The 26,456-nt window shown below is 47.2% G+C and overlaps 1 protein-coding gene across 3 annotated transcripts in view; it reads right to left on the bottom strand.

Annotated features, from left to right (window-relative positions):
* PRPF40A (pre-mRNA processing factor 40 homolog A) overlaps window positions 1-26,456 on the bottom strand; it is a 266,234-nt gene that overhangs the window by 210,251 nt on the left and 29,527 nt on the right. For all 3 annotated transcript variants that reach the window (XM_063933527.1, XM_063933529.1, XM_063933528.1), the window contains exons 3-11: window positions 18,496-18,618; window positions 18,229-18,312; window positions 8,079-8,109; window positions 7,844-7,863; window positions 7,548-7,622; window positions 7,344-7,454; window positions 6,033-6,153; window positions 5,881-5,908; window positions 4,737-5,015 (exon numbers count right to left, since the gene is read on the bottom strand). In XM_063933527.1, coding sequence (XP_063789597.1) covers window positions 4,737-5,015; window positions 5,881-5,908; window positions 6,033-6,153; window positions 7,344-7,454; window positions 7,548-7,622; window positions 7,844-7,863; window positions 8,079-8,109; window positions 18,229-18,312; window positions 18,496-18,618 — 872 coding nt within the window. The remainder of the gene's footprint in view (window positions 1-4,736; window positions 5,016-5,880; window positions 5,909-6,032; window positions 6,154-7,343; window positions 7,455-7,547; window positions 7,623-7,843; window positions 7,864-8,078; window positions 8,110-18,228; window positions 18,313-18,495; window positions 18,619-26,456) is intronic.

Genomic DNA, 26,456 nt, shown 5'->3' with positions numbered 1-26,456 from the left:
GACAGATCCCACTGAAAGATCCTTGCATGGAACCTGCCGAATGGAATTGCCTCGTAAGAAGCTACCATCTTTCCCAGGACTCGCGTGCAGTGATGCACCGACACCCGTTTTGGTTTCAGGAGGTCTCTGACCAGAGAGGACAACTCCTTGGCCTTCTCCTCCGGGAGAAACACCTTCTTCTGTTCTGTGTCCAGAATCATACCCAGGAACAGCAGACGCGTCGTAGGAACCAGCTGCGACTTTGGAATATTCAGAATCCAGCCGTGCTGTTGTAGCACTTCCTGAGATAGTGCTACTCCGACCAACAACTGCTCCCTGTACCTCGCCTTTATAAGGAGATCGTCCAAGTACGGGATAATTATAACTCCCTTCTTTCGAAGGAGTATCATCATTTCGGCCATTACTTTGGTAAATACCCTCGGTGCCGTGGACAGACCAAACGGCAACGTCCGGAATTGGTAATGGCAGTCCTGTACCACAAAACGGAGGTACACCTGGTGAGGTGGGTAAATGGGGACATGCAGATAAGCATCCTTGATGTCCAGTGATACCATGTAATCCCCCTCTTCCAGGCTTGCAATAACCGCCCTGAGCGATTCCATTTTGAACTTGAACTTCCTTATATAAGTGTTCAAGGATTTCAAATTTAGAATGGGTCTCACCGAACCGTCTGGTTTCGGTACCACAAACATTGTGGAATAGTAACCCCGTCCCTGTTGAAGGAGGGGAACTTTGATTATCACCTGCTGGAGGTACAGCTTGTGAATTGCCGCCAGCACTGCCTCCCTGTCCTGGGGAGTAGCTGGCAAGGCGGATTTGAGGTAACGGCGAGGGGCAGACGTCTCGAATTCCAGCTTGTATCCCTTGAGATACCACTTGTAGAACCCAGGGATCCACCTGTGAGCGAACCCACCGGTCGCTGAAGTTCCGGAGACGGGCCCCCACCGCACCTGGCTCCACCAGTGGAGCCCCAGCGTCATGCGGTGGATTTAGTGGAAGCAGGGGAGGATTTTTGTTCTTGGGAACTGGCTGTATGGTGCAGCTTTTTCCCTCTACCCCTGCCTCTGGGCAGAAAGGACGCGCCTTTAACCCGCTTGCCTTTCTGGGGCCGAAAGGACTGTACCTGATAATACGGTGCTTTCTTAGGCTGTGAGGGAACCTGAGGTAAAAATGTCGACTTCCCAGCTGTTGCTGTGGAAACGAGGTCCGAGAGACCATCCCCAAACAATTCCTCACCCTTGTAAGGCAAAACCTCCATGTGCCTTTTAGAATCCGCATCACCTGTCCACTGCCGAGTCCATAATACTCTCCTGGCAGAAATGGACATTGCATTAATTCTAGATGCCAGCCGGCAAATATCCCTCTGTGCATCTCTCATATATAAGACTACGTCTTTAATATGCTCTATGGTTAGCAATATAGTGTCCCTGTCAAGGGAATCAATGTTATCAGACAGGGAATCCGACCACGCTGCTGCAGCACTGCACATCCATGCTGAAGCAATAGCAGGTCTCAGTATAGTACCTGAGTGTGTATATACAGACTTCGGGATAGCCTCCTGCTTTCTATCCGCAGGCTCCTTTAAGGCGGCCGTATCCTGAGACGGTAGTGCCACCTTTTTTGACAAGCGTGTGAGCGCTTTATCCACCCTCGGGGATGTCTCCCAACGTAACCTGTCCTCTGGCGGGAAAGGGTACGCCATCAGTAACTTTTTAGAAATCACTAGTTTCTTATCGGGGGAAGCCCACGCTTCTTCACACACTTCATTCAACTCATCTGATGGGGGAAAAACCACTGGTTGCTTTTTCTCCCCAAACATAATACCCTTTTTAGTGGTACCTGGGTTAATGTCAGAAATGTGCAACACATTTTTTATTGCCGTAATCATGCAACGGATGGGCCTAGTGGAATGTACATTAGTCTCGTCCTCGTCGACACTGGAGTCAGACTCTGTGTCGACATCTGTGTCTGCCATCTGAGGTAGCGGGCGTTTTTGAGCCCCTGATGGCCTTTGAGACGCCTGGGCAGGCACTGGCTGAGAAGCCGGCTGTCCCACAGCTGTTATGTCATCGAACCTTTTATGTAAGGAGTTGACACTGTCGTGTAAAACCTTCCACATATCCATCCACTCTGGTGTCGACCCCGCAGGGGGTGACATCACATTTATCGGCACCTGCTCCGCCTCCACATAAGCCTCCTCATCAAACATGTCGACACAGCCGTACCGACACACCACACACACACAGGGAATGCTCTGACTGAGGACAGGACCCCACAAAGTCCTTTGGGGAGACAGAGAGAGAGTATGCCAGCACACACCACAGCGCTATATAATCAGGGATTTACACTACACAAAGTGATTTTCCCTATAGCAGCTATATAAATACAGTTTGCGCCTAAATTTAGTGCCCTCCCTCTCTTTTTTACCCTTTGAGCCTGGAAACTGCAGGGGAGAGCCTGGGGAGCTGTCTTCCAGCGGAGCTGTGAAGAGGAAATGGCGCCAGTGTGCTGAGGGAGATAGCCCCGCCCCCTTCTTGGCGGGCTTCTCCCGCTCTTTTATTCTTATGATGGCAGGGGATTTTTGCACATATATAGTTTATTAGACTATATTGTGTGCTGTTTTCCAATTTAAGGCACTCTAATTGCAGCCCTGCACCCATCAGTGACCGGAGTATGTGGTGTGCATAGGGAGCAATGGCGCACAGCTGCAGTGCTGTGCACTACCTTAATGAAGACCACAGTCTTCAGCCGCCGATTTCCAGGACGTTCTTCTTGCTTCTGGCTCTGTAAGGGGGACGGCGGCGCGGCTCCGGGACCGGACGACCGAGGCTGGGCCTGTGTTCGATCCCTCTGGAGCTAATGGTGTCCAGTAGCCTAGAAGCCCAAGCTAGCTGCAAGCAGGTAGGTTCGCTTCTCTCCCCTAAGTCCCTCGTAGCAGTGAGTCTGTTGCCAGCAGATCTCACTGAAAATAAAAAACCTAATAAATACTTTACTAGAAGCTCAGGAGAGCCCCTAGTGTGCAACCAGCTCGAGCCGGGCACAGATTCTAACTGAGGTTTGGAGGAGGGGCATAGAGGGAGGAGCCAGTGCACACCAGTAGTCCTAGTTCTTTCTTGGAGTGCCCAGTCTCCTGCGGAGCCCGTCTATTCCCCATGGTCCTTACGGAGTTCCCAGCATCCACTAGGACGTCAGAGAAAAAGGATTCCTCCTCGTCCCCCGACACTGTCAGGAGTGTGCAAGACCTCTCTTATAGCTTCAATCAGGGCCTGTATTCCCTGTGCTAAAGCTGCATTCCCCCCCCCCCCCCTCCCCCCCACTAAGCCCACCTCCTCCTCCGGGTCTGATACATCATCATCGGTATCAGCCTGCATGATTTGGGCTAGAGTACGCTTCCGTGGACAAATAGCAGGGGTATGAGACGGTGGGATGACCACTGAATCTCTATTCATCAGGTCATCTACAGATTGCCTTAAATATTGCATCTCCTTGTCATTTTGGGACAATGTGTTTGAAATATTTTAAATCATCCCCTTTAATGTATCTAACCAAACAGGTTCAGTTCCACTAGCCTGAGAATGTGTACTATCCTGAGTACACGGCAGTGAACCCCAAGATTGAGAAAAGCACTCTGCTGTGCATGATACACACTCCTTTGCCATGATAAATGTAAAAGAAAACACACACACACACACAGTGAGGAATAGGTTAAAAGCACAGTTAACCCACAAAAGAGCCCTTCTAGGGAGAGACAGTTTCAGAGCCAGGCACATAGCACCCCTATAGCTAAAGCATAGACTTAGCTGGGTCGCAAACCAAATACCCTTAATAGGGCTTAGTACACCAAATTATTGCTCCCCCCCTTTGCTATGACCCCTGGTACCGCTGAGGTGTTCTGGAGTCCCTGTCGAGGAGCTGCGCTTTCCTGTCAGGCTGCCTGTGTAAGCTGCAGAAGGGAAATGGCGCTGGTGAGCTGCTGGATCTGCTCATAGTGAAGGCCCCGCCCCCGTAATGGCACGCGGTCTTCAAGCTTTTTATACTGGCTGAGGTGCATAATAAGGGTTACAGTGGGTTAAACCCCCTGTAATATGTGCCAGTTGTGGGTAATAGTAGTGGCTCCAGCTGTCCCTCACAGCGGTCACACAGTGCATCTAAAGCATGGAGCGCAGCGTGCATGCAGCACTGCGCTCCTACCCTTATGCCGCCATTACAGCTGGCGACCCACTAACCGGGACGCAGGCCACCTACTCACCACTCTCCTGGCTCTGTAGGGGTGGCCGCGTGCTGCGAGTCTGTACGCTCGCCGTGGTCGGGCTTGCGAATAGGACCCTCAGGAGCTCAGTGTTCTGTCAGCGGGGAACGGGACCATTAACCCTTGGGAGGTTGGGCCGTTCCTCCCCCGAAGTCCCACGAAGCAGGCAGGAAGGTGCCAGCCAGACCTGCCTGAAAACAATAAAATAGAAAATAAATGCAGAAAACTCTTCAGGAGCTTCCCAAGCATGACCGGCTCCTCGGGGCATATTTTCTAGACTGAGTCTGGTAGGAGGGGCATAGAGGGAGGAGCCAGTGCACACTACTGATTTCTTAAACTGCCAAAGGCTCCTAGTGGACCAGTCTACATCCCATGGTACTAATGTGGACCCCAGTATCCTCTAGGACGCAAGATAAATTAATATACAAGGTGTTTTAACCGCCAAAAAAGGGACACATTTCTCACAGTCACACAAGTATATACTTACTCAGCCAAAACGTCTTGCTTGGAGGAATCTTCCATGACACCGCTGCTGCTTACTTCTGGGTCCTTGTCTTGAATCGACGACGACACAGAATGAATTTGCTCCTCTCCAGAGTCATTGACCATGTTTTCAAAGTCTATGGCAGGGGTTGTGGGAGTGGACATAAGCTCTGGTTCGGCAGCTATTGATATAGGTATCGGTGTAGGGATGCTGATCATCTCCGCAACTGGAGCGGAATGAACAGGAGCTGCAACAGGAGCAGAAGCAGTGGTGTCCGGAACACTGCAAAAAGAAAAAGACAAAACATTAATTAAGCACAATTTTAACACAGGGGCTACAAGATTAACTCAATTATCAGTCATTGTAGGTTAGTGTATCACGTACTGCATTATTTTGCACATATTCATGGCTACAGCAACTTATACTTGGTATCTCCCTGCTGCAGCTCTTCAGCAGTTTAAGATTTCTGCTGTGATTAAGGTTAAAACATCATACTGCTGCACACGCAGCATTACCCTGAAGCCAGCAAGTGGCTGTCCATATGCACAGCCATGCATTAAGAAATGACATGGTTACCCCAGCAACTTAATGACCCGAGAGGAATCCCTAGCCACTTGCCTGGAATGCTCGCATCTGACGTGACAATGCCAGGATGGGCCTTCCCTGACATGGTTGCATTTGATATGACCAGTCACAAACACCCACTGGGCAGCTGCCAATCTCAGAGGGACTTCCCGACCCTTATGCTTCCTAGTTCCCTCCCCCAGTGTCTGCCGTGCTAATCACAGCTGCCTGGAAAATGTATAGCTATGATGGTCCAAAATATCAGCCATTGATGGTTAAATTATTATTACAAATGTTTTAAAAATAGATGTTCTTAAACTAATTCAGTCATAATAAAAATAATTTGAGTAGTTTTTTGAAAATTTTTTTTAGCCAGTTCGATTAAAAGGAGACTTCCAGAGGTGGCAAGCAAAATGCGTTTTTTTCTTCGCTACATAAAACTATAATAGGGGAGAGAAAGGGACAGACAACTTAAAAGCATTTTAAATTAATTACTCAAAAGTTGAGCCCCCTCCACCATCCCTTTTAACATAGACAGGTTTTGAAAGGTTTACATATTTCGACAAACCATTCATTGACATACCTGCTGCTTTCCTCTGCTTTAATCATCGCTGTGCAGGAAAAAAACAAAAAGAGAGCTCATTTACAACTGAAGTAGAAATTTGCCATTTTGCTTGCAGTAAGAGAAACAGAATGTATGCAGTAGCTTATGCCCAGTAACAGAAGTCAGACTACCTTCAAGGTCCTCCAGCTCTTTAGGTTTGGCCCAACGAGACTCCTTTGTCTGGGAGTTGTAGTAGTATGGTTTCCCAGAGTCTGATTTAAACTCCTTCCAGGGACATTTGGACAATAATTGCTTTAAAAAAAATAAAAATAAAAGTGAACAAACAAGATTGCAAGGGATTAAAATAATGTAACAAAAATAAAACCACCACATCATGACCACACAGATTTTCTGTAGTTCTATTGAAGAAAATAAACTGAAAAGCGGTTACGTCGTCATCCCAGGGAAGGGGGACAACACCACACAAAGAAAACCGTTTTCCAACATATACATTGATGTTACCCTGGGTCATGCCAATTCCCTGAATTACTACTTACAAAAAGTTGTTGTTTTGTGTATCCTGGTACGTATTGCCCGACAGTGTATGGCCTCTCAGACTTTGGGTGGGGGGGGTCATTCAGATCTGATCGCTGCTGTGAGTTTTCGCACAGCAGCCAATCAGATCCGAACTGTGCATGCACCGCAATGCGTATACACGACGGACGGATGCCAAGGGGATCGCCGGTATTGTGTGCGAAGGATCCATTTGCACGCCAGTTCATAAAGGAGACTGACAGGAAGAGGGCGTTTGTGGGTGGCAACTGATCGTTTTCAGGGAGTGTCCGGAAAAACGCAGGCGGGATCAAGCATTTGCAGGGAGTGTGTGACATCAAATCCGGTCCCGAACAGCCTGATGTGATCGTAGCAGCTGAGTAAGTCCTGGGCTGCGCACAGACTGCACAAAGTCAGTTTGTGCAGCTCTGCCACACATGCGATCGCACACTTGCACAGCTAAAATACACTCCCCCTGTAGGCGGCCACTATTTGAACGCAGGACAGCAAAAATCACTGCCTAGCGATCAGTCCAACTCCTTCTGGATTGCATTACGCTGGGTACACACTAAGCAATTTGTACCCAGTCATTCTGCCGGCAGGGCAGGCTGACATATCGGATCCCAGGTAGACACCACAACGATATATGAAGGACGGGGCGACATATTGTTCCTTCACTTACATACAACTAGGTTACTAGCTTTTTATTAATTAGTGAAGAGAGTCATACTACATCATGGAAGTTAACACTGCAGCATCATTATTCAAAAGGATCAATTCGAGAAATGTCAAAACATTTTCTGTTTAGCTATGCAAGTACACTATTTTATTTTTATTTTTTTAATCTTTCCTTTTTGTTTGCTTCCCGTGGTCACTACATGTAAATAAGAAAGTATGCTTCAAATCTGACAGCTTCTTATTAAACCAAGAGCAATAAAAAAATGATTTACCTCGGTGGGGGTTTTCATATCATCTGGTTTCTCCCATGTAGATTGCTTGGTTTCAATATTATAATAATACGTCCTACCATCTGGTGATTTATGCTCGGTCCATAAAGATTTCTGCCAGTGGGAAAGGAAAAATGAAAATCACTGTGTGAGAGAATGGGAAAATAAATCTATCACGCTGAGACACAAATTAAATAAGTGAATTACCGGTCTGGAGGGTTCTTCATTAGCTGTACTATTTGCGGTAATAGCGGGCGGTGCTGAAATTACAGGATGTGGGGCCTAGAATGAAAACAAACATCAAATGGTTAGGGTTTTCAAGAAAACTATGACTGATTTGCCATGCACAGTGGAAGAACAATAAATAAAAACACATTACACATATACACTCGTATTCGAACACAAGGATTATAATGTATGTAAATTATATTTTAAGATCTATAGATGCAATTGTTATCAATTGACCCATTTTTGCACTAAAACTATAAAAGTTGATGACTTACCTGTGTAACTGTTGGTGGAACTAAGGGAGAAAAAAAAAAAGAAAACAATTCAAACACTTTCCAATTAATAGTTAAAAAGAAAAATTCCAGAAGATATAAGATTGCATAGAGAAATTAGATACAGACAATTGACACCAGTTTAAAAAATAATCTGAGTAAATCTATTTTTATTAGCTATAGCGAGTACTGATGGCAACACAAACTTATTACAATACGTAATAAGTATACTACATACCAAGTGTGGGATCCAAGCTGTTCACACCAGGCTGTTGAAACACAAATGAGTTAATAAATTTAAGACGTCTTAACAGTGCATTGTAACCAAAATAACATGCAGAGAATGGAGACAACATAAAGAAGTGAAAAAGCAATGGTGTAAAATATGAGTCTACCAAAACAAGTAAAAATTGCACTTCATAATGGATTATTATTTTTTGTTGAGTACTAGGACAAGTTTACTTTTCTCAGAGGTTACTTACCATAAAAATTTTTTTCTGATTCCTTGGGAAACACGGTGGTATAGATAGTGGCAAATGGAGCCTGGCACTTTAAAACGTAACTGCTATGATACTGGGCTCCTCCCCCGCTATACCCTGTATGGCCAAAAAACCTCAGTTCACTCTAACTAAGCCACAGGGGGGGGGGGGGGGGGAGAGAGAGAGAGAGAGAGAGAGAGAGAGAACACACAGGACCAAACTGTCCCAACAGAATGAAGGATGGAACAGAACCAACACAACAGAACACTAATCCGCAAACTAGGAGGGTGCCCCCATGGAATCAGAGAAATGGATTTTACAGTAAGAACAAAAATCCTTCTCTGACCTTTATCCAATGGGCGACCATGCAACACAGGGGATGCCACAAAGCAGTCCTGAAGGGAAGGAGTGTACTGAAAAAGTGCTCAGCACCTTGCATCCAAAAATCTCATCTTTTGAAGCAAAGGTGGCAAACAGATAATTTTACAGATATGTGAACAGCAGATCAAGTCGTTGCCTTGCACATCTGTACAGGAGAGGCCACATGATGCCCAGAGGCACCGACTGATATAGTGGAAAGATCTGTTGGACTTTGAGGAACCAAGATGCCCTTCAGTAATGTAAACCTGTGAAATAACAACGAGCCGTCTGATGTGAAGCAAGCCAACACCACTTGTGAAAGTCATGGAGAACAAATAACTCATCTGCATTCCGCACATCCATGTTCAAAGAGTGAAGAAAATATTAATCTTCTATGGTTTTTCCGAAAGTAATGTTGGAATTACAATCTGCTGATCAAAGTGGACGTTTGGCACAACATTCAGCAAGACGGTAGGCTGCATCCAGATAACCACACTATCATGAAACACCAAAAAATGGTAATAACAAAATAACGCACCAAGTTACAATACCCGCCTAGCAGAAAACTACATGTCTTCTACATCAAACTCTTGAGATTGGGCTTCAGTGGTTTAAAGTGTTCCTGTTGCAAAGAGCAAAATAACAAATTTAGGTATCATGGTGCGGGAGGACTGGATATAGCAGGGATAATAAGAGATTTTACTTACCGATAAATCTATTTCTCGTAGTCCGTAGTGGATGCTGGGGACTCCGTCAGGACCATGGGGAATAGCGGCTCCGCAGGAGACAGGGCACAAAAGTAAAAGCTTTAGGATCAGGTGGTGTGCACTGGCTCCTCCCCCTATGACCCTCCTCCAAGCCTCAGTTAGGATACTGTGCCCGGACGAGCGTACACAATAAGGAAGGATTTTGAATCCCGGGTAAGACTCATACCAGCCACACCAATCACACTGTACAACCTGTGATCTGAACCAAGTTAACAGCATGATAACAGCGGAGCCTCTGAAAAGATGGCTCACAACAATAATAACCCGATTTTTTGTACCAATAACTATGTACAAGTATTGCAGACAATCCGCACTTGGGATGGGCGCCCAGCATCCACTACGGACTACGAGAAATAGATTTATCGGTAAGTAAAATCTTATTTTCTCTAACGTCCTAGTGGATGCTGGGGACTCCGTCAGGACCATGGGGATTATACCAAAGCTCCCAAACGGGCGGGAGAGTGCGGATGACTCTGCAGCACCGAATGAGAGAACTCCAGGTCCTCTTTAGCCAGGGTATCAAATTTGTAGAATTTTACAAACGTGTTCTCCCCCCGACCACGTAGCTGCTCGGCAGAGTTGTAATGCCGAGACCCCTCGGGCAGCCGCCCAGGATGAGCCCACCTTCCTTGTGGAATGGGCATTTACATTTTTGGCTGTGGCAGGCCTGCCACAGAATGTGCAAGCTGAATTGTACTACACATCCAACTAGCAATCGTCTGCTTAGAAGCAAGAGCACCCAGTTTGTTGGGTGCATACAGGATAACAGCAAGTCAGTTTTCCTGACTCCAGCCGTCCTGGAAACCGATATTTTCAGGGCCCTGACAACATCTAGCAACTTGGAGTCCTCCAAGTCCCTAGTAGCCGCAGGTACCACAATAAGCTGGTTCAGGTGAAACGCTGACACCACCTTAGGGAGAAACTGGGGACGAGTCCGCAGCTCTGCCCTGTCCGAATGGACAATCAGATATGGGCTTTTGTGAGACAAAGCCGCCAATTCTGACACTCGCCTGGCCGAGGCCAGGGCCAACATCATGGTCACTTTCCATGTGAGATATTTCAAATCCACAGATTTGAGCGGTTTAAACCAATGTGATTTGAGGAATCCCAGAACTACGTTGAGATCCCACAGTGCCACTGGAGGCACAAAAGGGGGTTGTATATGCAGTACTCCCTTGACAAACTTCTGGACTTCAGGAACTGAAGCCAATTCTTTCTGGAAGAAAATCGACAGGGCCGAAATTTGAACCTTAATGGACCCCAATCTGAGGCCCATAGACACTCCTGTTTGCAGGAAATGCAGGAATCGACCGAGTTGAAATTTCTTCGTGGAGCCTTCCTGGCCTCACACCACGCAACATATTTTCGCCACATGTGGTGATAATGTTGTGCGGTCACGTCCTTCCTGGCTTTTACCAGGGTAGGAATGACCTCTTCCGGAATGCCTTTTTCCCTTAGGATCCGGCGTTCAACCGCCATGCCGTCAAACGCGGCCGCGGTAAGTCTTGGAACAGACATGGTACGTGCTGAAGCAAGTCCCTTCTTAGCGGCAGAGGTCATGAGTCCTCTGTGAGTATCTCTTGAAGTTCCGGGTACCAAGTCCTTCTTGGCCAATCCGGAGCCACGAGTATAGTTCTTACTCCTCTACGTCTTATAATTCTCAATACCTTGGGTATGAGAAGCAGAGGAGGGAACACATACACCGACTGGTACGCCCACGGTGTTACCAGAACGTCCACAGCTATTGCCTGAAAGTCTCTTGACCTGGCGCAATACCTGTCCAGTTTTTTGTTCAGGCGGGACGCCATCATGTACACCTTTGGTCTTTCCCAACGGTTCACAATCATGCGGAAAACTTCCCGATGAAATCCCCACTCTCCCGGGTGGAGGTCGTGCCTGCTGAGGAAGTCTGCTTCCCAGTTGTCCACTCCCGGAATGAACACTGCTGACAGTGCTATCACATGATTTTCCGCCCAGCGAAGAATCCTTGCAGTTTTTGCCATTGCCCTCCTGCTTCTTGTGCCGCCCTGTCCGTTTACGTGGGCGACTGCCGTGATGTTGTCCCACTGGATCAATACCGGCTGACCTTGAAGCAGAGGTCTTGCTAAGCTTAGAGCATTATAAATTGCCCTTAGCTCCAGTATATTTATGTGGAGAAAAGTCTCCAGACTTAATCACACTCCCTGGAATTTTTTTCCGTGTGTGACTGCTCCCCAGCCTCTCAGGCTGGCCTCCGTGGTCACCAGCATCCAATCCTGAATGCCGAATCTGCGGCCCTCTAGAAGATGAGCACTCTGTAATCACCACAGGAGAGACACCCTTGTCCTTGGAGATAGGGTTATCCGCTGATGCATCTGAAGATGCGATCCGGACCATTTGTCCAGCAGATCCCACTGAAAAGTTCTTGCGTGGAATCTGCCGAATGGAATCGCTTCGTAATAAGCCACCATTTTTCCCAGGACTCTTGTGCAATGATGCACTGACACTTTTCCTGGTTTTAGGAGGTTCCTGACTAGCTCGGATAACTCCCTGGCTTTCTCCTCCGGGAGAAACACCTTTTTCTGGACTGTGTCCAGTCCCTAGGAACAGCAGACGTGTCGTCGGAAACAACTGCGGTTTTGGAATATTTAGAATCCACCCGTGCTGTCGTAGAACTACTTGAGATAGTGCTACTCCGACCTCCAACTGTTCTCTGGACCTTGCTCTTATCAGGAGGTCGTCCATTTTCTTCGAAGAAGAATCATCATTTCGGGCATTACCTTGGTAAAGACCCGGAGTGCCGTGGACAATCCAAACGGCAGCGTCTGAAACTGATAGTGACAGTTCTGTACCACGAACCTGAGATACCCTTGGTGAGAAGGGCAAATTGGGACATGGAGGTAAGCATCCCTGATGTCCCGGGACACCATATAGTCCCCTTCTTCCTGGTTCGCTATCACTGCTCTGAGTGACTCCATCTTGATTTGAACCTTTGTAAGTGTTCAAATATTTCAGATTTAGAATAGGTCTCACCGAGCCTTCTTGTTTCAGTACCACAATATAGTGTGGAATAATACCCCTTTCCTTGTTGTAGGAGGGGTACTTTGATTATCACCTGCTGGGAATACAGCTTGTGAATTGTTTCCAATACTGGCTCCCTGACGGAGGGAGACGTTGGTAAAGCAGACTTCAGGAACCTGCGAGGGGAAACGTCTCGACTTTCCAATCTGTACCCCTGGGATACTACTTGTAGGATCCAGGGGTCCTGTACGGCCCCAGCGTCATGCTGAGAACTTGGCAGAAGCGGTGGAAAGCTTCTGTTCCTGGGAATGGGCTGCCTGCTGCAGTCTTCTTCCCTTTCCTCTATCCCTGGGCAGATATGCTTATGGGGACGAAAGGACTGAGGCTGAAAAGACGGTGTCTTTTTCTGCATAGATTTGACTTAAGGTAAAAACGGTGGATTTCCCAGCAGTTGCCGTGGCCACCAGGTCCGATGGACCGACCCCCAAATAACTCCTCCCCTTTATACGGCAATACATCTTTGTGCCGTTTGGAATCTGCATCACCTGACCACTGTCGTGTCCATAAACATCTTTTGGCAGATATGGACATCGCACTTACTCTTGATGCCAGAGTGCAAATATCCCTCTGTGCATCTCGCATATATAGAAATGCATTCTTTAAATGCTCTATAGTAAATAAAATACTGTCCCTGTCAAGGGTATCAATATTTTCAGTCAGGGAATCCGACCAAGCCACCCCCGCGCTGCACATCCAGGCTGAGGCGATCGCTGGTCGCAGTATAACACCAGTATGTGTGTATATACTTTTTAGGATATTTTCCAGCCTCCTATCAGCTGGCTCCTTGAGGGCGGCCGTATCTGGAGACGGTACCGCCACTTGTTTTGATAAGCGTGTGAGCGCCTTATCCACCCTAAGGGGTGTTTCCCAACGCGCCCTAACTTCTGGCGGGAAAGGGTATACCGCCAATAATTTTCTATCGGGGGAACCCCGCGCCTCATCACACACTTCATTTAATTTATCTGATTCAGGAAAAACTATAGGTAGTTTTTCCACACCCCACATAATACCCTTTTTTGTGGTACTTGTAGTATCAGAAATATGTAACACCTCCTTCATTGCCCTTAACAAGTAACGTGTGGCCCTAAAGGAAAATACGTTTGTTTCTTCACCGTCGACACTTGAGTCAGTGTCCGTGTCTGTGTCGACCGACTGAGGTAAAATGGGCATTATAACGTCCCTGACGGTGTTTTAGACGCCTGGACAGATACTAATATGTTTGCCGGCCGTCTCATGTCGTCAACCGACTTGCAGCGTGTTGACATTATCACGTAATTCCTTAAATAAGCCATCTATTCCGGTGTCGACTCCCTAGAGAGTGACATCACCATTACAGGCAATTTGCTCCGCCTCCCAACATCGTCCTCATACATGTCGACACACACGTACCGACACACAGCACACACACAGGGAATGCTCTGATAGAGGACAGGACCTACTAGCCCTTTGGGGAGACAGAGGGAGAGTTTGCCAGCACACACCAAAAACGCTATAATTATACAGGGACAACCTTTATATAAGTGCTTTTCCCTTATAGCATTTTAATATATGTAGTCATATCGCCAAATCAGTGCCCCCCCTCTCTGTTTTAACCCTGTTTCTGTAGTGCAGTGCAGAGGAGAGCCTGGGAGCCTTCCCACCAGCATTTCTGTGAGGGAAAATGGCGCTGTGTGCTGAGGAGAATAGGCCCCGCCCCCTTTTCGGCGGGCTTCTTCTCCCGTTTTTCTGAGACCTGGCAGGGGTTAAATACATCCATATAGCCCCCAGGGGCTATATGTGATGTATTTTTAGCCAGAATAAGGTACTATCATTGCTGCCCAGGGCGCCCCCCCCAGCACCCTGCACCCTCAGTGACCGCTGTTATGAAGTGTGCTGACAACAATGGCGCACAGCTGCAGTGCTGTGCGCTACCTTATGAAGACTGAAAAGTCTTCTGCCGCCGGTTTCTGGACCTCTTCACTTTTCGGCATCTGCAAGGGGGTCGCCGGCGCGGCTCCGGGACGAACCCCAGGGTGAGACCTGTGTTCCGACTCCCTCTGGAGCTAATGGTGTCCAGTAGCCTAAGAAGCCAATCCATCCTGCACGCAGGTGAGTTCACTTCTCTCCCCTAAGTCCCTCGATGCAGTGAGCCTGTTGCCAGCAGGACTCACTGAAAATAAAAAACCTAACAAAACTTTTACTCTAAGCAGCTCTTTAGGAGAGCCACCTAGATTGCACCCTTCTCGGCCGGGCACAAAAATCTAACTGAGGCTTGGAGGAGGGTCATAGGGGGAGGAGCCAGTGCACACCACCTGATCCTAAAGCTTTTACTTTTGTGCCCTGTCTCCTGCGGAGCCGCTATTCCCCATGGTCCTGACGGAGTCCCCAGCATCCACTAGGACGTTAGAGAAATGGTGTTTTGCCCACATCATTATCCTCGCCATGTATCTTTGTGTGCCTCCATGGGACTGTCTGACTATACCAATATGGTCTATCTTGTACCCTGCAGAGGATTCCCTATACAGGACGGTAACATAATTCCAATCTATGTGTACCAGAGGCAGGCCATCACCTAACTGATCTACCCATCTGCCTCGTTGACACGGGCAGAAACTAGGATGGTTATCACAAGCAGAAACTGAGAGCAGCTCCTAAAACAACATAGATGCACTTTACTGTGGAATATTGCTTCTTGTTAGGATCGTCCATAAGGGATGCAGAACATGGAAAAAAGTAATAAAAGAATCTACTAACGGAGGAGATTCTCATTTTGTCCTATCCACCACAGTAAGTGGGTAGAGAGAGCATTTGGGAAATTTGGATTTTTATCTCTGGATGTGACCACGCAGTCACTAAGAGGTTCTTCAGCTGCAGAAAGGAAGGAAAAGTAAACTTGTTTAGGTTTTCTCTTGAAGAAAGAAACTTTGTGAACCTCAGGATCTTCCTAATCAAAAATTTGCAAGACTTGTTTTATGGTCTCAATACCCTGAACATCTCCAGGTTCCTCATCAGCTATAGAAGTCGGTACTGATTGGAGTAATCAAGGTCATCCTCAAGTTGATATGAAGGGCTATATTTATGACGCAGCGGCTTTTAGAAGGTGCTGCTTCTTAGTGGGTTTTAGGTGTGCTTTACATTTAATGTTAGTGTCGCTTTAAATTTTCACCTGAACCCCACCAAGAAACAGCAGTTTGGTAAATATAGCCTGAAGCATTTGAATTGGAGCCCTCCCAGGATTGAAGTGTTCCAGCATCTTTCCTCTTCTGGTTTCTAGAGATCATGGCTAAATTAAATAGTCTCTCTCTGGTAGAAGAAACAGTAACCAAACAGAATTAAACAAGCCCATGGAGGCTTGGAAGTCAAGGGAGGAGAATGAAAGAAGGATTCCTGATCCTCTGGGACAGCTGATGGAGGAGGGGCTCCTGAAGTACCCACTACCAGCTGTGAGGGTGGCTAGTACCCTAGCTGTCTAAAAGAAGCAAGCTACTAGACTGTTCTTGTAATGAAGACTCCTAGACTTCCTTCCATTCCCAGGCATGGTAAAGAAGGAATATAGGAAGAAAAGGACCGAAAGATGAGCAGGTAAAGCAGAATAGTCCCTATACATAAGTAGGGACTGTACACCTCCAGCCCAGATAGTTTTATTTTTTAATTGTGTGTATAAATTGTAACAGTGGAAAAAAAATTTCTGATAGGAGAGAAGATGACCAGCCTGTTCTATTCTAGTGTGCACAGTGAGAGGAGCTGAAGAGGAAATTATGACATGATGACCTCCTTTTACAAAGTCTGAGGCAGAAAAAAAGCTGGTGGGCTAGCTGCAGACAACATTGCACCAGAGAGGAATCAAGTGCTAGAATCCCCTCTCCCCTAAGGGCCTAGCAAACGGAACTACTTTATGGGACAGCGCTAGTTACTTGCACTACCGCAGACCCTACCTATGTATTCTGCTGCTCCAAATAAAAAAAAAAATGCAATTTTTTGAAGAAACCATTCAGACCTTCTTGGTACACAGCAGTAACTGTCCTCTAATCACTTTAGGTGTACATGGGTCCACTTAAACATAGAAATAAAAAATAGGACATCAGATAAGAACCATTTGGCCCACCTAGGCTGTTATTTTAAAAGGTGTGGTTATTAGGGTTTCGAGCTGGATTAGCAGTTTGGTTCCAGCATTAGTGTCAGGGATTGGGTTCAGATTAAGATTAAGGGTTGGAATGTTAGGGTAACAGAATTAATTGTGAGGGCTAGGGTATTAGTGTTTGGATATTGACCCATGGCAGAGAAGAACCAGCAAATGGATGGATGGGGAAAGAAAACACACTTTTGTACCAGACTGAAGCTGAAGCTATCCCTCTAATAGTACGAAAGAAAATATTGTAGAAAAAAAGAAGTTAGTGTCCCTATTGCAGACTGAAATCCAGGATCAACCATACTATTCCTACACATAAGCATTAAAATCAATATATGTAAAACCAGCGCTTATATTAAATTTAAAACAATATGATAATGCTAGACAGTTATATCATTTAAAAATAATTTAATATTGGTGATGTGGTATTAAAAAGAATATTTAAAAGTTCATAATAAGACAATACATTGCATATCTGACTCCATGAATAGTCACCATACGGACATAGGACCTTCTCCGGATTCCTCCTATATGCACTTGAGAGCGATAGCTTCGCTCAATAGGATGCAGTCCCCAAATTTTTCTAAGCACTCGATAAATGTCCCATAAATGGAAGTGCACTAGGGGTGTCCTTTAGTGGTACAGATGTGGGCAACTTTCCGCTGGAGGTTTGCGATGACCATAAATGTCCAATAGGTGACGAGGGAGTCCACAAGGCTCAACGCGTTTCACTGTCACTGGGTGTTGTGCCCCAGCTTCCTCACGCTGCTTTTACATATATTCATTCTTTTGCACTTAGTGTATCTATGGGATTCACAACCCCCTTTTTCCAGTTGCTACTAACAGACAGCGCACAAGGCACACCCCCTTTTTTTCTCTTTACTAAGCATTAATATCAAGCAGGGAGGCTTTGAACTCTACTACAAGCAAGACTTTGAGGTAGCTTTACTAACCCGCTGTTTGACAAACCCCCTTTGTCTGCGCTTTTATCACGCAAGTTTCAATGTCTGCGTGTAAGAGCTCTTGCCCTTATTTTTGCTACTTTACGGTGGGAGTGATTTAATTAGCTGCAAGGTCCACGCGACTGAAAACACTGCAGAAAAAACAGGCTGGGAAATCTCACCTTATTTAGCTTACACCCCCATAGCAATGGGTGGTCTTCAGTATGCCGACTGTCGGGATCCCGGCGCACAGTATACCGGTGCCGGAATCCCGACAGCCGGCATACCAACACTTTTTCTCCCTCATGGGGGTCCACGACCCCCCTGGAGGGAGTAAAATAGCGTGGCGCGCTACCGTGCCCACAGCGGGGCGAGCGTGCCACCGTGACCGCAGCGTGGTGAGCGCGCAAGGGGCTCATCTGCGCTCGCCACGCCGTCAGTATGCCGGCGGTCGGCCTCCCGGCGCCGGTATGCTGGTCGCCGGCATACCATACTACACCCCACAGCAAAAACATCAAATAACAAGCAGCAACATTTCTATACTGTAATCTGCTCAACAACCTCGCACTGAATTGAATCTGCCTCTACAGGTCTAGTTACATTAAAATAATTAAATCAATTTTAGAAAAGGCAATTAACAGGTGATTCATATAAACAAAGCAAATAACATTACCGGTAATGGTGTCTGCAAAGTGCCTGGTGCCACGTGAGTAGTCATCATCATCCCAGACATGAGGGAAGGAATCATTGGACCCAACTATACAACATTGGAACAAATGGTCAGTAAAAGCTCTAGCCAATCAATAACAAACTGAAATAATGTTCAGCAGAAAACAAAGATCTCTGCATATGTATAGAGAAATTAATGTCTAGATAAGGCATTCACCATTGCCAGCTAGAATAAACTTTAATTAAGTGGTTTGATTTCTCTAAACATTACCTGCCCCATTTGATGTGCACCCATTGGTCCCATCAATGGCGGGATCATGCCTGGGGGTGCCAAGTTTGGTCTCGGAGGCAGGCCACTCATTGCCACACCTGGGAAATGGGCAACGGGGTTCATCTAGGAAGACAAAGGTAGGGATGCATTTAAGGAATGGATTGAGAGAAAGTGCTGCTTAAATAAAACATATTTGAGTCAAACTACAAATATTATTCAGCATAGAACAAAGCAGCATACAGCAGTCTATTACATTTCGTGCAGCAAAGCTTTTCAAACAATTCCTCATATCTCATTATTGTGGAGAGGCACAAACACTCAATGATATGAAAAATCTCAGCATAGCTAATGTGACATTTCATGGTCAGATCTGGGAATTGACATCAAGTTTGATATTTGCATTTCAGAGTATAATGTATGAGTGGCATATATTCTAAAGTACTTGTTAATAATACAAGTGCCACCACTGCTAACTCACCATTACCTTCATGCAAATCGCTATTTAAAATATCCCGCTGATTGGAGAAAAGTCAATAAAATGTTCTTACATATTCTATAAATAAATGACGTCAGCCAGTATGAAGATTTGTAAAACAACACAGCCCCACTTGGCTTTCCATGGTGTATCTCACTAGGGTTTGTTTTTTGCTTTATTTAAAGAGGGGGTAAAAAATAGAAATAGTAAAAAAAACAAAAAAAAACTTTTTTCTGATACACTGTAATATGAAAAGCAAAGATGAAAGGCAGCGTAGAACTGAAACGGCAAGTGTGATGCATGAGGCAGCCCTGGCAAGTTAAAGTGCTGGTAATCGGATTTAGGACCCAGAGTTATCAAGCATTGGAGTGTGATAAATTGCACGGCGATAAACTACCAACCAATCAGCTCCTAACTACCATGTTACAGGTTGTCTGGGTTGGAAAAAATAAGACTTTACTCACCGGTAAATCTATTTCTCGTAGTCCGTAGTGGATGCTGGGAACTCCGTAAGGACCATGGGGAATAGCGGCTCCGCAGGAGACTGGGCACAACTAAAAGAAAGCTTTTAGACTACCTGGTGTGCACTGGCTCCTCCCACTATGACCCTCCTCCAAGCCTCAGTTAGGATACTGTGCCCGGAAGAGCTGACACAATAAGGAAGGATTTGGAATCCCGGGTAAGACTCATACCAGCCACACCGTATAACTTGTGATACTATACCCAGTTAACAGTATGAAATATAACTGAGCCTCTCAACAGATGGCTCAACAATAACCCTTAGTTAGGCAATAACTACATACAAGTATTGCAGACAATCCGCACTTGGGATGGGCGCCCAGCATCCACTACGGACTACGAGAAATAGATTTACCGGTGAGTAAAATCTTATTTTCTCTGACGTCCTAGTGGATGCTGGGAACTCCGTAAGGACCATGGGGATTATACCAAAGCTCCCAAACGGGCGGGAGAGTGCGGATGACTCTGCAGCACTGAGAGAACTCAAGGTCCTCCTCAGCCAGGGTATCAAATTTGTAGAATTTTGCAAACGTGTTTGCCCCTGACCAAGTTGCAGCTCGGCAAAGTTATAAAGCCGAGACCCCTCGGGCAGCCGCCCAAGATGAGCCCACTTTCCTCGTGGAATGGGCTTTTACTGATTTAGGATGCGGCAATCCAGCCGCAGAATGCTCCAGCTGAATAGTGCTACAAATTCAGCGAGCAATAGTCTGCTTAGAAGCAGGAGCACCTATTTTGTTGGGTGCCTACAGGATAAAAAGCGAGTCAGTTTTCCTGACTCCAGCCGTCCTGGAACTATAAATTTTTAAGGCCCTGACTACGTCCAGTAACTTGGAATCTTCCAAGTCCCTAGTAGCCGCAGGCACTACAATAGGTTGGTTTAAGTGAAAAGCTGATACCACCTTAGGGAGAAACTGGGGACGAGTCCTCAATTCTGCCCTATCCATATGGAAAATCAGATAAGGGCTTTTACATGACAAAGCCGCCAATTCTGACACACGCCTGGCCGAAGCCAAGGCCAATAACATGACCACTTTCCACGTGATATATTTCAAATCCACAGTTTTAAGTGGCTCAAACCAATGTGATTTTAGGAAACTCAACACCACGTTGAGATCCCAAGGTGCCACAGGAGGCACAAAAGGGGGCTGAATATGTAGCACTCCCTTTACAAATGTCTGAACTCCAGGCAGTGAAGCCAGTTCTTTCTGGAAGAAAATCGACAGAGCCGAAATCTGGACCTTAATGGAACCCAAGTTTAGGCCCATAGTCACTCCTGACTGTAGGTAGTGCAGAAAACGACCCAGCTGAAATTCCTCTGTTGGGGCCTTCCTGGCCTCACACCACGCAACATATTTTCGCCAAATACGGTGATAATGGTTTGCGGTTACTTCTTTCCTGGCTTTTATCAGCGTAGGAATGACTTCCTCCGGAATGCCTTTTTTCCTTTAGGATCCGGAATGCAACCGCCATGCCGTCAAACGCAGCCGCGGTAAGTCTTGGAACAGACAGGGCCCCTGCTGTAGCAGATCCTGTCTGAGCGGTAGAGGCCATGGGTCCTCTGATATCATTTCTTGAAGTTCTGGGTACCAAGCTCTTCTTGGCCCATCCGGAACCACGAGTATCGTTCTTACTCCTCGTTTTCTTATTATTCTCAGTACCTTTGGTATGAGAGGCAGAGGAGGGAATACATAAACCGACTGGTACACCCACGGTGTCACTAGAGCGTCCACAGCTATTGCCCGAGGGTCCCTTGACCTGGCGCAATATCTAGTTTTTTGTTTAGGCGGGACGCCATCATGTCCACCTGTGGCCTTTCCCAACGGTTTACCAACAGTTGGAAGACTTCTGGATGAAGTCCCCACTCTCCCGGGTGTAGGTCGTGTCTGCTGAGGAAGTCTGCTTCCCAGTTGTCCACTCCCGGAATGAACACTGCTGACAGTGCTAAGACGTGATTCTCCGCCCATCGGAGAATCCTTGTGGCTTCTGCCATCGCCATCCTGCTTCTTGTGCCGCCCTGTCGGTTTACAAGGGCGACTGCCGTGATGTTGTCTGATTGGATCAGTACCGGCTGGTTTTGAAGCAGAGGCCTTGCCAGACTTAGGGCATTGTAAATGGCCCTTAGTTCCAGAATATTTATGTGTAGGGACGACTCCTGACTTGACCAAAGTCCTTGGAAATTTCTTCCCTGTGTGACTGCCCCACAGCCTCGAAGGCTGGCATCCGTGGTTACCAGGACCCAGTCCTGTATGGCGAATCTGCGGCCCTCTTGAAGATGAGCACTCTGCAGCCACCACAGTAGAGATACCCTGGTCCTTGGAGACAGGGTTATCAGCCGATGCATCTGAAGATGCGATCCCGACCACTTGTCCAAGAGGTCCCACTGAAAGGTTCTTGCATGGAACCTGCCGAAAGGAATTTTGCTTCGTAAGAAGCTACCATTTTTCCCAGGACTCGTGTGCAGTGATGCACCGATACCTGTTTTGGTTTCAGGAGGTCTCTGACTAGAGATGACAGCTCCTTGGCTTTCTCCTGTGGGAGAAACACTTTTTTCTGTTCTGTGTCCAGAACCATTCCCAGGAACAGTAGGCGTGTGGTAGGAACCAGCTGTGACTTTGGAATGTATAGAATCCATCCGTGCTGTTGTAGCACTTCCCGAGATAGTGCTACTCCGACCAACAACTGCTCCTTGGACCTCGCCTTTATAAGGAGATCGTCCAAGTACGGGAAAATTAAAACTCCCTTTTTTCGAAGGAGTATCATAATTTCTGCCATTACCTTGGTAAAGACCCTCGGTGCCGTGGACAGTCCAAACGGCAGTGTTTGGAATTGGTAATGGCAATCCTGTACCACAAATCTGAGGTACTCCTGGTGAGGATGGTAAATGGGGACATGTAGGTAAGCATCCTTGATGTCCAGGGATACCATGTAATCCCCCTCCTCCAGGCTTGCAATAACCGCCCTGAGCGATTCCATCTTGAACTTGAATTTTTTTATGTATGTGTTCAAGGATTTCAAATTTAAAATGGGTCTCGCCGAACCGTCCGGTTTCGGTACCACAAACAGTGTGGAATAGTAACCCAGTAGGGGCACCTTGACTATCACCTGCTGGGAATACAGCTTGTGAATTGCCCCTAGCACAGCCTCCCTGCCTGAGGGAGTTGTCGGCAAGGCAGATTTGAGGAAACGGCGGGGGGGGGGGGGGGGGGGGGGAGAGACGCCTCGAATTCCAGCTTGTACCCCTGAGATACTACTTGAAGGATCCAGGGATCCACCTGTGAGCAAGCCCACTGATCGCTGAAATTTTTGAGGCGGCCCACCACCGTACCTGGCTACGCCTGTGGAGCCCCCGCGTCATGCGGTGGACTCAGAGGAAGCGGGGGAAGAATTTTGATTCTGGGAACTGGCTGACTGGTGCAGCTTTTTCCCTCTTCCCTCGTCTCTGTGCAGAAAGGAAGCGCCTTTGACCCGCTTGCTTTTCTGAAGCCGAAAGGACTGTACCTGGTAATACAGTGCTTTCTTAGGCTGTGAGGAAACCTGAGGTAAAAAATTTTCTTCCCAGCTGTTGCTGTGGATACGAGGTCCCAGAGACCATCCCCAAACAATTTCTCACCTTTATAAGGCTCTATGTGCCTTTTAAAGTCAGCATCACCTGTCCAGTGTCGGGTCTCTAACACCCTCCTGACAGAATGGACATTGCATTAATTCTGGATGCCAGCCGGCAAAATATCCCTCTGTGCATCCCTCATATATAAGACGACGTCTTATGTTCGCAAAATAGTATCCTGTTTGACAGGGTTACAGACCACGCTGCAGCAGCACTATCTGCAGGTCTCAGTCTAGTACCTGAGTGTGTAAATACAGACTTCAGGATAGCCTCCTGCTTTTTATCAGCAGGTACCTTCAAAGTGGCCGTATCCTAAGACGGCAGTGCCACCTTTTTTGACAAACGTGTGAGCGCCTTATCTACCCTAGGTGATATCTCCCAGCGTAACTTATCCTCTGGCGGGAAAGGGTACGCCATCAGTAACTTTTTAGAAATTACCAGTTTCTTATCGGGGGAACCCACGCTTTTTCACACTTCATTCACTCATTTGATGGGGGAACAAAACACTGCCTGCTTTTTCTCCCCAAACATAAAAACCTTTTTTAGTGGTACTTGGGTTAACGTCAGAAATGTGTAACACATTTTTTATTGCCGGGATCATGTAACGGATGTTCCTAGTGGATTGTGTATATGTCTCAACCTCGTCGACACTGGAGTCAGACTCCGTGTCGACATCTGTGTCTGCCATCTGAGGGAGCGGGCGTTTTTGAGCCCCTGATGGCCTTTGAGACGCCTGGGCAGGCGCGGGCCGAGAAGCCGGCTGTCCCATAGCTGTTACGTCATCCAGCCTTTTATGTAAGGAGTTGACACTGTCGGTTTATACCTTCCAACTATCCATCCACTCTGGTGTCGGCCCCACAGGGGGCGACATCACATTTATCGGCATCTGCTCTGCCATCACATAAGCCTCCTCATCAAACGTGTCGACACAGCCGTACCGACACACCGCACACACACAGGGAATGCTCTGACTGAGGACAGGACCCCACACAGCCCTTTGGGGAGACAGAGAGAGAGTATGCCAGCACACACCAGAGCGCTATATAATTTAGGGATTAACACTATATTGAGTGAATTTTTCCCAATAGCTGCTTGTATATACAATATTGCTCCTAAATTTAGTGCCCCCCCTCTCTTTTTAACCCTTTGAGCCTGCAAACTACAGGGGAGAGCCTGGGGAGCTGTCTTCCAGCTGCATTGTGAAGAGAAAATGGTGCCAGTGTGCTGAGGGAGATAGCTCCGCCCCTTTTTCGCGGACTTTTCTCCCGCTTTTTTATGGATTCTGGCAGGGGTATTTATCACATATATATACTCTGGGGCTATATATTGTGATATATTTGCCAGCCAAGGTGTTTTTATTGCTGCTCAGGGTGCCCCCCCCCAGCGCCCTGCACCCTCAGTGACCGGAGTGTGAAGTGTGCATGAGGAGCAATGGCGCACAGCTGCAGTGCCTTGCGCTACCTTGGTGAAGACTGATGTCTTCTGCCGCCGATTTTCCAGACCTCTTCTTGCTTCTGGCTCTGTAAGGGGGACGGCGGCGCGGCTCCGGGAACGAACACCAAGGCCAGTTCCATGCGGTCGATCCCTCTGGAGCTAATGGTGTCCAGTAGCCTAAGAAGCCCAAGCTAGCTGCAAGCAGGTAGGTTCGCTTCTTCTCCCCTTAGTCCCTCGATGCAGTGAGCCTGTTGCCAGCAGGTCTCACTGTAAAATAAAAAAACTAAAATAAACTTTCTTTCTAGGAGCTCAGGAGAGCCCCTAGTGTGCATCCAGCTCGGCCGGGCACAGAAATCTAACTGAGGCTTGGAGGAGGGTCATAGTGGGAGGAGCCAGTGCACACCAGGTAGTCTAAAAGCTTTCTTTTAGTTGTGCCCAGTCTCCTGCGGAGCCGCTATTCCCCATGGTCCTTACGGAGTTCCCAGCATCCACTAGGACGTCAGAGAAAAAACTATTTTGAAAAAAAAAAAAAAAAAAAAAAAAAAAAGCTTTTTTTTGGTTTAATTCAAAAAAAATTTTTTTAATGAAAAATAAAAATAAAAATCTAAATCATTGGGTATATTCAATTAAAGTCGGATCCATTCCAACATGTATTTGTCGGAATGGATCAGACAACCCCTATTCAATCCCCAACTTAATTCGACTTTTTCAAGTCGAATTAAGATAGGACGCAGAGGAGGAGAAGGGGGCGAGCCGCGGGTGGACAGCCGGCGGGCATACAGGCAGGATCAGTGCTACAGTAGCACTGCAGCTGGATGTCACTCAGCCGCCCGACCTCACGGCAGCTTCAACCCGGCTCCAGCAGTGTGCTGGAGCTGGGTGGAAGCTGCCGTGAGGTCGGGCGGCTGAGTGACATCCAGCTGCAGTGCTACTGTAGCACTGATCCTGCCTGTATGCCCGCCGGCTGTCCACCCATCTCCCTGCCCCCCCCCCCCCCCTCGCCTCCTCCGGGTCCGCATCTCAGTCCGACATCATTTTGATGTCGGACTGAGATGGTCGAAAAGGGGGCCAAAACCTGACGGATTTGGCCCCGTTTTCGACATAAACACGTGGATCGGCAGTTATTCCGCCGATCCACGTGCTTTTCGACAAGTCGAAAAAATAAGAATTTACTTACCAATAATTCTATTTCTCGTAGTCCGTAGTGGATGCTGGGGACTCCGTCAGGACCATGGGGGAATAGCGGGCTCCGCAGGAGACAGGGCACATCTAAAAAAGCTTTTAGGTCACATGGTGTGTACTGGCTCCTCCCCCCATGACCCTCCTCCAAGCCTCAGTTAGGTACTGTGCCCGGACGAGCGTACACAATAAGGAAGGATCTTGAATCCCGGGTAAGACTCATACCAGCCACACCAATCACACCGTACCACTTGTGATCTGAACCCAGTTAACAGTATGATAACAAAACGAAGTAGCCTCTGAAAAGATGGCTCACAACAAGAATAACCCGATTTTTGTAACAATAACTATGTACAAGCATTGCAGACAATCCGCACTTGGGATGGGCGCCCAGCATCCACTACGGACTACGAGAAATAGAATTATCGGTAAGTAAATTCTTATTTTCTCTAACGTCCTAGTGGATGCTGGGGACTCCGTCAGGACCATGGGGATTATACCAAAGCTCCCAAACGGGCGGGAGAGTGCGGATGACTCTGCAGCACCGAATGAGAGAACTCCAGGTCCTCCTTAGCCAGAGTATCAAATTTGTAAAATTTTACAAACGTGTTCTCCCCTGACCACGTAGCTGCTCGGCAAAGTTGTAATGCCGAGACCCCTCGGGCAGCCGCCCAAGATGCGCCCACTTTCCTAGTGGAGTGGGCCTTTACAGATTTAGGCTGTGGCACGCCTGCCACAGAATGTGCAAGT

This window comes from Pseudophryne corroboree, chromosome 7, assembly GCF_028390025.1.
Source record: "Pseudophryne corroboree isolate aPseCor3 chromosome 7, aPseCor3.hap2, whole genome shotgun sequence".
NCBI lineage: Eukaryota > Metazoa > Chordata > Amphibia > Anura > Myobatrachidae > Pseudophryne > Pseudophryne corroboree.
The sequence above is the reverse complement of the archived record's forward strand: the minus strand, read 5'-3'. Positions and strand labels throughout refer to the sequence as shown.